This window comes from Physcomitrium patens, chromosome 21 (assembly GCF_059467195.1).
Source record: "Physcomitrium patens ecotype Gransden chromosome 21, ASM5946719v1, whole genome shotgun sequence".
Classification (NCBI taxonomy): Eukaryota; Viridiplantae; Streptophyta; class Bryopsida; order Funariales; family Funariaceae; genus Physcomitrium; species Physcomitrium patens.
The window spans coordinates 9,420,072-9,430,595 of record NC_143430.1 but is presented as its reverse complement, the minus strand read 5'-3'; the positions used below and the strand labels follow the sequence as shown (position 1 = coordinate 9,430,595).

Sequence of the window (10,524 nt, the reverse complement as noted above, 5' to 3'; positions counted from 1 at the left end):
GTCATTAAATCATTTATATTTAAGCATCTACTTTTTTATTTTAATATTTACATAGTGGTATAATAATTAAATATATTTTTAAAAAATAATTAATAAGTATATAATATTCTATTGACTAATCTATGCAAACATTAATGTGATTGTAATAGGTTGAAATAGCAATATTTTTTTTCTTTATATATATATATATATATATGAAGAATATTAAATTAATCCATCCAAGTCTCAAATCAATCTATCTTATTTTCATAACACTTAAAAAGAAGAAGAAAAAGAAAAATCTAGTAATTTTTCTTATACAAAATCATAATTAAAATGCTGATTTTTTTTACATAAATGATTATTTCTTTATTTATTAAATTCATTGCTTATGTGTTTATATAAATTTTTATAAATATATAAATATATAAATAATTAATAATTATCAAATTATTATTTGTATAATTAGATTTTATATTCATAAATTACATGAAATAAAAAGTTACAAATTAAATAATAAATAGAAAAAAAACCATTACATTTATATGATTAATATACTAAAAACTTAATAGCAACTCATATTAACTAATTAAAGCTAGAAAGATTAAAAATCAAAGTAGTTTTATAAAAGAAACAAAAGTAACAATGGCTATAATATGACTTAATTTACATAAACAATTAAAAAACTTCAAAATCTTGAAGCACCTTAAAAAATGAAGTTATGGCCTTAGTGATGTCTTTAATTTAAAAACTATAATGTCATGATTTTAACTATAAAACACTATATTTTAAGTATATGTTTTTATATAAAAATATGAAAATATTGGTAAATATATAGAGAGAAACATTAAATCAATCTTAAATCAAATCATCTTACTTCTATGATTCAATCTTTATGGTTACTTTTCCAATTTGAGAATAGAAAAACCTATGTATTTAAAAAGAAAAATCAACTAACACTTTTCATAACAATTACCTTTTTGGTGTTGGTATAATTATTTAATAAAACAAAATAGAATACTCTTCACTAGATGATAATTGCATGAGAAGAAAACGCAGAACAAAATCGGATAACTCACGAGGTCCTTTAGAAGGTCGTCAAGGTAAAATTTAACATGTTACACAACACAGAGCTGAGTACCTTCAGATCAGCAGTCACTTCGTCATCGCCACCTACCAAACACCGTAGGCTGAAGTGACAAGGTTTCTGTGACATAATAGAGACCCTAGATTGAAAGTCTACACGACCTCGGACAGACTTGTCCACAAGCTTGTCCCAACTATCATCGACACTGAAACAAATTTGTGTAATGATCCGAAAGGTAGAGAAGCAGGTGCTTCGTAAGCTTCAATGCGACCACATCACCTTGGAGTACGGTGCTTTGAACACGTCACACGGTTCCCACTGTGTCGATCCATAAGTTGGAATTGGACTTCCAAACTGGGTACCGGATCCAGTTGCAACTCCATCTCCAGCCGTAGTCTCTTCCATTAAGTCCATTGCGTCAACATTATCTGCCATTTCGTGTCTGGAATCTGCTCCTAAAAAAGATCTGTGCGAACTAGGAAAGGATTCATCAAGATTGCTGGCAGCTGGGACAACTGAAGTAGAAGAGGAATGGGGAATAACTGTCAGCTGACCGCCAGGTTGAGCGTCGATCTCTTCTTCCATTGAGGTGTCGACCATTGACGAAGCCACCCGGGGTAATGAAGAACACGATGAGGTCCTTTGAAGCCTCCTTGTTGGCAACGATGGCTTCTTACTCTGAAGATCAAGAGCTACACATACACCAAAAGAAAGAAATAAAGAAATAAATAAATAAGTCACGAGTTTAGAGACTAATTATCGACAGCATTAGCGAAAATGCAGGAAAACAATCCTGATATGATCTGATGAATACTGTAAAGACGTGTACAGAGAAAAGAAACAGACGATCCAGCTCCCAACTAGTGCCATGCTCCAACAGCTAACACTGATAAACCACTTTTTAAAAAAGAAAAAGAAAAAGAAAACAAACAAAAAAAACTGCAGTCAACCCAGCTGAACACTCAAAAGTGCTCCTATCAACCTTGAGTCACCAACTATAGGCAAAGCTATTTTCCATTCACAGTTAAATACTCCCAATATACAAGCTGAAGTCTAACAAGTAAGAATCAGTTTCATCAAAAGAACCAGGCCAGAGAGGGCCTGAGCACCAAGAATCTTGAAATTCCCACATCTACAAACTAGAAAGTGTACTGGGCTACCTTCAAAGAGGTCAGTCCATGTGGAAGAAGAATTAGCTAAATCGGAGGAAGCAAGGCCAGACTCGACACTAAAACCATTGTTGACGATGCCCTTGCAAGCTGCCAAAGCACCAGAAGCGTCTAGTGAGGGAGGTAGCTCTTGCGGCCCCGTCGGAGAACCTCCGGAGAAAAGTGGGTGATTGACAAGCTTATACAATAGAACAGGCTTATCTTCGATACCACCCGTAGGATTTGCAATAGGTACACGTTGTGGTGGAGATGGTGATGGTGGAGGTGACACAAGGGCTTGGTCAAAAAAAAATAAATCCGTTTTAGACTGGGATGGTTGTGTTTCTACTTCAGGTTCGAACCTTGGAGTGGGCCATGAATTCGTTGGCACCGACGGATCCTGCAAAATACACACCCAAAACCATAAGATACACCATAGGATGAAAGGAACTCATCATTTTGTATTCATCCATAGCAGTCATTAATCTGCAGTAAATTCTGGAATTGACTAAAATACAACTAGCAGCAAAACAAATCTTTAAAGACCCACAGAGTAGGATATACAAAAATCATAAGAAGCAATTCGGATAAGATTGGAGAACACATGCATAAATTAAAATAAATAAATAAACTCTAAAGAAAGAGGGACCCCCAACCGAACCTTCAATCAGGTCTGAAACATTCAGGTCATCCAAAACCTGAAAACCCTAAAAAGACCAATTCTACAAGGCAGAATCTGTGTTCCAACAATACAGGATAAGTATGCTTAATTAATGAACAGTATGTTACTGTTATTAAAGCAATGATAACAAGCATTCCACGGTATTCAATTTTCAGTACAACCGTACTAATCCTGAGACGTACTCTCAATAAGACATATCGCCCTGATAAGACCGAGAACACAAATACTACTAAGCATTTACACCACAAGAACATGAGGGCAGCTACGATTCTGCGCTACTTGAAAATTTCACAATCTTGACCTAAACCACTCAACTAGCAAATAACCTCGACAGAGTAGCTCGAAAAAGAGCAAGTAAAATTGGCAAGGCACACTACCGGGACAACACTGATGCAAAATTCAGCTCCAAGATCCATAAGAGAGGAACAATTGTAAACCCTCCCCCCTATTCAGGGCAATACTATCTACTCCCAAAAAGGAACACTGGTACATACAATGTGATGTGCACACTCATCGTCATCAATCAGATAGCTGAAGATTTTCACAAACTCAGCACAATGAAAAGCACAAAGACAAGAACAATTTGAATAAAAAAATACATAACTCAACCACAAAAGTAAATAAGCATGGTGAAGTAAGCAGTAAATTATTTACAAACAAGCAATAGTCCAGAAGATGGTTGAAGTTTACTTCAAAACAAAACCTAACATACATCTACCAAGAAAGAATGAAACCAAGGCTAACTACACGACCACAGACGTATACAAGACCAACTACAGCGTAACTGCAAGAAAGGACAAGCACGTCGAACCAGCACTAAAATTCAACGTAAGGGACCTAAATATTCGACATGGTCCAATATCTTTCCACGCAAAACAAAATCCAGCCGAGTGGACATCTTGAGAAAACCCATGATGGAACCCAAAAAAAAAAGAATCAACCCATACGAGAACAACACGAACGCACAAGAGCAGGAATTCGGAATCTCATGAACAACCAAAACAAACACCATAGTACGAAGCCTATGCACCCGTACCGTGACTCGTACTCTCTTCGGGGGCGACAAGCTCACATTGCGCAACAACTCCACAACCGCCTCTTCAGGCTCCTTCCGCTTCGCATGCAGTGCCCACGCGCTCATGGTGTAATCCACCGGTAACCCAACAACTCGAAAACTCAACCCCTGGCTCCCGCACTGAAAACAAACTCATGGCACTCGTGCGGTTCCCATTCAGAGACAGTTTCCGCGCTGCAGAAACCGCTAGAACGCTGGCATGTGGGCGCAAGTGCGGGCAAGTAGTACCCTGGCTGCATATGGGGACGGGGAATGGTTCCGAGAGCGGGGAAGCATCAAAAAATTACGGCCATGGCGAATGAGCGCTAGGATCCCCTCTAGAAGAAGCTCCAGAATGAGAATGAGACTAAGAGAGAGAGAGAGATCTTTTGCAAAACAAACCAAGAAGCAAACCCACAAGTCAGAATGCCGAGTAGCAAAAAGTGGCATCGACGATAGTGAGTAGGCACCAGCAATTGCTGCTTTTGCGCACCTTTTGCGCGTGGGGACGATCGGAGGTTTTGGGCTGTGGATCGATCGCAAGCCAACGCGATTGCGCCCCACAACGGCGACGATGAGAAGCCTTCCTCGCCTGTGCTTTGCTCCATTGGATGCCGCAACTCAGCTTTCCACGTTCGTTCTTCGCCTTCCGGGGATATTTCATCCCATATATGGATGTAACTGTTGATGAATAAATGGGTGGCTGGCTGTGGATGAATACGTGGATGGATGGATGTCTTTGTTCGTTTCTTCCCAGAATTTATTCTCCGTTCGTTCCTTGTTGCTGTGGCCGTCTTGTACAACTTTGTGGTTTCTTTTGCTGTCTTTTTGAGGGTATTTACATGCACAAACACCTCACAAATGTATAGAATTCAATTGTATGAGAAAAGCTTGATGGAAAAAGTGAGTCTTGGTCACACAACATGTTATCAATGATTTTGAAGTCATTGTGACCAAAATGTATTGGAAGATTAAAAAAACTGAGTATTAAGAAAAATTAATGCAATGATTAGTTGAATAGACATTATTTATAGAGTTATGGTTCTTTAATGGGTTCTTTTGTATCTTTATTTGGGAAATATCTGTGAAAATTATGCCAAATTTAGCTAAACATGCTTCCAACATACTAAGTTGTATTATTACATGAATGCTCAGTATGGTTAATCATTACAAAATGTTTAGATTTGTTTGTTAAATGTTTTTTTAATCAAATAACTATCTTTTTTGAGTCATAACACACCAATCTTACTTTTATTTTATTTTTAGATAAATCAAGAAGAAATCTAATATTAAAAAAGTATCCAATATATCTAATTTTATACCGTTTTAAACCAAGACAAATTTGAAAATAACAAGATTAATTGGAGATTTTATAATGTTAAATACAAGTAGACTTTTAAGGCCTTCTGCAACTTTTTATATCAACAGGATTTAATAAATAGCGTATTTAAAGATAAGGGTCATTTATCTATAATTTCTATATTTGCAAGTTTAAGTTTTTGTATCAACAATATTTAAAATTATTTAGCATAGTTTTCATGGGAAAATAAAATAGATGCAGCAAGATTTAATAAAATTAAGATAGAAACTATTAGATTTTTAGATCTTAAAAAAATACATGTTAAAAATAAATAAACAAATCCATAAGGTAACAGAAGTTTTTTGTAAAATAATAATATACAAGAACCTAGCCATAAAGTTCTTAATGTAACTAAACAAACTAAACATAATACAATTAGAAATTTTGCATGAAGATGGCTAAGACCATAGAAAGTCTATGACAACGTTGCATATTTTTTAGAAGAATTTCATAGGATAGAATCATAGATTTCTATGCCAAGCAAAAATATTATGTGGTTTAAAAGAAGAGATGAAGGAACTTCATTTTAGAAAGAATCAAAACAAACAAATGAGGCTATATATATATATATATATATATAAATTATGAGATAAAAAAAATTCTATATTGATATATTAAAAAGTTTTAGGCACATATTGGAAAATGAACTTGTTTAAAAAATGTAGGCGTTCTATTGAAATACATGTACTTCATGAAAAAGGTTGATAAAGACCAAATTATGTGGGAAGAACTCAAGCACAAATTTAATATATATATATATATATATATATTATAGCTAATGAATTGAGCTCAGCTACAAAATTAATGCTTTGTGCTGCTGACCCAGTTGAACATAGCAACAATGATAAAGAAAATATTCCAGATGGCATAGTAGATCATAAGAGGACCATTCTTGAAGCAATGTCACATTCTGTACAAGTTGTTAAGGGTGTGATTGGCAATCACATCAATGTGATAGAATCCTCTTCCATGAACTCTAACTCACTTGCGTGTGATAATGAATCTAGAAATGCTGATGAGGATGATGGTGAAGATTAGAAGCAGACACTAATGGAGAATGTGAGCAAGATGCTCACCCATTCTGTGGCAATAGTGAAGTTGACTGTTCACAAGCACACTATAGATCATGAGGATCTGCAGGATGTGAGCATGGCTGACTCAAAACAGGAGTCCAATGGTGCTGTTGAACACAAAAATGAGGGCATGGGATTGATGGAAAATATGAGGGAAGTAACACATAATGTAAATGAAGAAGTGATGGAAGCCATGCAAGAAGTGAAGTTGTAGGTTTCACTTAGAACTACAACTTTGCAGAAGTGAAACTTGGCTGAGGATGCAAAAGTACAGGTGAATCCTCAGCCAAACCTCCATTTGGCAAAATCCATTAAAAACCACAAGTCAAATTTCTGATTCCTTTTTTGAAACTTGTGACATTAATGATCAAACAAAGTATTGTATCTTCACTTCATTAATGTCTTTATTGTTGAGGTGATCAACAGAGTCCATCACTGAACATGCAGGAGAGTAGATTCAAAAGCTTCATCCAGTAGTGGACTATATTAACATGATGCGATTAGAAGGGATGGTTGAAAGCCTGTGCAATACTCTTCAGACTTACACAAAAGATACACAAAATTTGTGAATAATTCACCACATGTTTTTGATTTGTCTCCTTTTCCAAAAGTCAACATAGTTTTCCTGCAATTGGAAATCATCATCTGTCATCAGTAAGTAAAACAAAGGTCATCCTTCTATTTAGTAGAGAAAAAGGTTTTTCTAGAGTACCAATAAGTGTGTTAATATTTGTAATCCTCTGTTTGTTTTTTTTGTCCTGGCAACAGTAGATAAAAATCAACCCAAGCCACGTCATGAAAGGCATGAGACCCCAAGCGAAGCTTCTGGCGGAACTGGAGTTTTCCGCAACGAGAAGAGGTCTTCATTGTGCTGTTTTCGTTCCTTAGTTTGTGGTCTCGGCAATTTTTTTATGCACCGTTGTGGCCGATCTCGGCATCCATTACGCAACAGAATCGATAAAATCGACACGTGGTGACGGCGACTCAAGCGCGTGCCCCAGTGGCTCTCCGACGAACCTTTGTCTTTGCAGCCCTCTCACGCAAGCTCTCTGGATCACTCGCTGACTCGGCCTTGCGATTCTATCTCGCTCGTGTTTGTGTTGATTGACCCCTCGTGCTTTCTGAGATTTGTGGGTTCGCAGCCGTTTTGCGATTTCAGGTATGTTGCTCGAATTCCTGACTGATTTTCGGAAATTGGGGAGTTGTCTACCGAGGGTTTTGGTTTTTTCTGGGTCACAACGTTTCTCAGTTTGTGTGTTATGTCGGTCTGGGCGATTGAAGGAATTTGGGACGTCGAGCTGAGCTGGACTCGTTTGACGGTGGGTTCGATCTTGCTGCTCATACTTACATAGACTTGGTTAGTCGGTATGGTCGATGCGGTGTTGAACTCTGGTGTGTTGGTGTGTGGAACTGAAATCTTTCTAGTTTGTTGTCGTGATTTTCGTCCTTTTGTAGGATGGATTGGCTAGGCTACGTTTAGTGGTCAAGTGTACTGGGTTTTGGCTGCTCGATTTCTTATCGCTCAATGCTGGAAAATGTGGTAGTAGGCATGCGGTGCGGCTGTAGTGATGTGTGGCTTTGTGTGGGTAGAAGCCATTACGTGATTGTGAAATTGGAGTAGAGATCGATGTTAGAACCTTCAATGCAAAGAGTACAAGATGGGAGAGATAGTACCTCAGTATGTGATACACTTTTTTGCATATCTCATTGGTTCTGAATGACATATCTATTATCGTTTCAATTTGCTGATGTAGTAGCGGAGCAGAAGAAGGGTCTCGTGATTAATGTAAATGAGGGTCCAAACACTTGAAACGAGTTCAGGTTTGTTTAGTCTTCCCAGTGTGCGCTGTATGCAGACTGGTGAATCGTGTGTTCATAATGGATGTTTTTGCGGTTTCTCCCGGTTTTGTATTGTTGGCACTATTATTTCGATGAAATAACCCATATTCGGCATCGAGGCTGTGTATTCTAGGTGAATGACATGAAGCGTTGTTGTTTGTCAAACCAAACTCGTACTAGCCTGGAAGTGAAAACCAGCAGTTCGACATACATTCTATTTTTTCCCGAGTTCGGTATCATGTGAAGTTTTTGAAATGGTGAAATGAATTGAGCACTACAAAATCATGGCTTTTCATTGCTAAGATCTTCGAGTTGTCAAGCATTTTAAACTCAACGGTGTCTTATTGCTTAGTTTTGTGGTCCGAATTATGGGTTATAGCACGGTCCAAATACTGGTTTGTGTTTTCATTTCATTATGTGTTCAATTCCTTGCCATTTCTGTGTACTGGACCGTGATTTACTGATCGATCGTGATTGTGTGTTCCATCGTGCAGACCTGATCTCTTACAGGTCTTGCCATATGAGTTCCAGGCCATGGTTATTTTGTCGTTAACGGGCGAAGCAGACATTCAACTGGGTTAAGAGTTGGGCTCATAAGCCTACTACTAGCCACTCTCAAGTGGTGATGCAGGGCGTCTTTGCCGAGTAAAAAAGCGTCGGGGTATGTCTCTTCCTGCCGACCAGCAACTCCTTGCGGCGGTTTTCTCACGGAACGAGTCTGCAGATTGGGGGAACATTTCGTTTTTCTGTTCGCCGGTGTTTTGCGAACTGGATTGATCTGGTTCGGAAAGTGAGCGCCTTGGTGATAATGAATGGAGTGGGTCGTTTGGCGTGCGAGGTTTTGTATAAAAGAAAGATATAATTCGATTTTGTTTTGTTTTGTTTTGTTTGTTTGTTTGTTTGTTTGTTTTTTTTTTTCTGTTTTTAAACTTTTTATTCGAAATATTTAGTCTAAGCCTAGGAGGATCAGCCCATCTACTCCACCTCTCGGAAGGCCGGTGAAGTTGAATTGAAAGGTTGCCAATTTAGTTGTATTTTAGTTTGGTGATGCCTTGGAGTGGTTTTGGAGTTCCTAAGGGCAGGATCGGAATCCTAAACCCTAAACCCTAAATCTCGGATCGGGCGTTGTGTTCCTTGCTGAAGTGGGGTGCAGATCGGGGTGGCAGGAGCGTGGCAGGAGTTTGGTTGAAGGTAGGGAGATAGCCATGAATCTCGAATTTGATTACCTTTTCAAGCCATTGTGGTCGATAGGAGATGTTGTCGTCTATCGGAGATTCCAGTGTGTTGGAAGGAGTTGCCTTCAGCTCTGATTTGTAGACTACTTGCACATCAGCACAATAGGTGTGGACTTTAAAAGCCAGAGGTGGAGCGACGAGTGTCCTTATCACTTGCTCAGTCAGCATCAAAATAATCATGGAGAATATCACCTTGAGGTAAGTGTTGATATTTTATTCTAAAGGATAATGTGCTTTTTATATATCTCATAGTTCTTTTCAAAGTTTGAATATGTATAGGTTTTGATTTAGAGAGATATTGTGCTAAATTGTTGATAGCATAAACACAATCGGGTCTAGAATTAACAATGGCATGCATTAAATTGCCAACAACTTGAGAATAGAGATAATCAGATAAAGTAATATGGTTTTCATTACTTAAACGAATCCTTGGCTTAATTGGGGTGCCTAATGGATTGGAAGTCAACATATTGAATTCAGTAAGTTTATTTGTTAAATATTTGGTTTGATGAAGGATGACCCATCCTTCTTTTCAATTTCTTAAAATGAAATTGCATAAAGTATAATGGATTTTTCCTTCATCGAACATGTCAAATTCTTGTTGGAGAATGTTTTTGATTTGTTGAATTTAAGGAAGTTTATTGTTGACAAGAATATAGTCATCAATATGGACTGTAATTATGGTAAAATCTTGATTATGTTCTTTTTTGATGTATATGTTTGCCTTTTATCTTTAAGACGTTGGTATTTGTATAGGATTAAGTATTGATCTAATCAATTGTATTTATGTTATCAGTAGTTTAGCATAATATCTTTTTAAATCAAGATCTACACATATTCAAACTTTAAAAAGAATTATAAAATATATAAAAGGTATATTATTTTTTGGAATAAAATATCAACACTTACCTCAAGGTGATATTTTCCATGGTTATTTTGATATTGATTGGGTAGGTGATAAGGACATCCATCGCTCCATTTTTGGCTTTTGCTTCTTACTAGTTGGAGGAATTATTTCTTGGGGTGGTAAGAAATAATAATCTATTGTTTTGTTATCCACAGAATTA

General features: G+C 37.1%; 2 protein-coding genes across 2 annotated transcripts; one reads left to right on the top strand and one right to left on the bottom strand.

Annotated features, from left to right (window-relative positions):
• Window positions 1-1,045: 1,045 nt before the first annotated feature.
• Window positions 1,046-4,301, bottom strand: LOC112274385 (uncharacterized). The gene is made up of 3 exons (XM_024503841.3): window positions 3,933-4,301; window positions 2,227-2,614; window positions 1,046-1,758 (listed from the first exon to the last, which is right to left on the bottom strand). Exons 1-3 carry the CDS (start codon window positions 4,035-4,037, stop codon window positions 1,328-1,330), a joined length of 924 nt encoding a protein of 307 aa, XP_024359609.1. The 5' UTR covers window positions 4,038-4,301; the 3' UTR covers window positions 1,046-1,327.
• Window positions 4,302-6,360: 2,059 nt separating this feature from the next.
• On the top strand, window positions 6,361-10,043 carry LOC112273885 (uncharacterized). Its single transcript, XM_090245721.1, has 6 exons — window positions 6,361-6,540; window positions 7,415-7,542; window positions 7,665-7,702; window positions 8,717-8,883; window positions 9,366-9,413; window positions 9,556-10,043. Exons 1-4 carry the CDS (start codon window positions 6,361-6,363, stop codon window positions 8,773-8,775), a joined length of 405 nt encoding a protein of 134 aa, XP_090101847.1. The 3' UTR covers window positions 8,776-8,883; window positions 9,366-9,413; window positions 9,556-10,043.
• The last annotated feature ends 481 nt before the right edge of the window (window positions 10,044-10,524 follow it).

Excerpts from the sequence above, each read along its gene's own strand:
- LOC112274385 (XM_024503841.3), bottom strand. The coding sequence starts at position 4,037 with ATGAGCGCGTGGGCACTGCATGCGAAGCGGAAGGAGCCTGAAGAGGCG. Across the intron at positions 2,615-3,932 it reads CGAAGAGAGTACGAGTCACG|GATCCGTCGGTGCCAACGAA; the intron begins GTACGGGTGCAT and ends TGTATTTTGCAG. Across the intron at positions 1,759-2,226 it reads ATGGACTGACCTCTTTGAAG|CTCTTGATCTTCAGAGTAAG; the intron begins GTAGCCCAGTAC and ends GTGTATGTGTAG.
- LOC112273885 (XM_090245721.1), top strand. The coding sequence starts at position 6,361 with ATGGAGAATGTGAGCAAGATGCTCACCCATTCTGTGGCAATAGTGAAG. Across the intron at positions 6,541-7,414 it reads TGATGGAAAATATGAGGGAA|CCCTCTCACGCAAGCTCTCT; the intron begins GTAACACATAAT and ends TTGTCTTTGCAG. Across the intron at positions 7,703-8,716 it reads TGAGCTGGACTCGTTTGACG|ACCTGATCTCTTACAGGTCT; the intron begins GTGGGTTCGATC and ends TCCATCGTGCAG.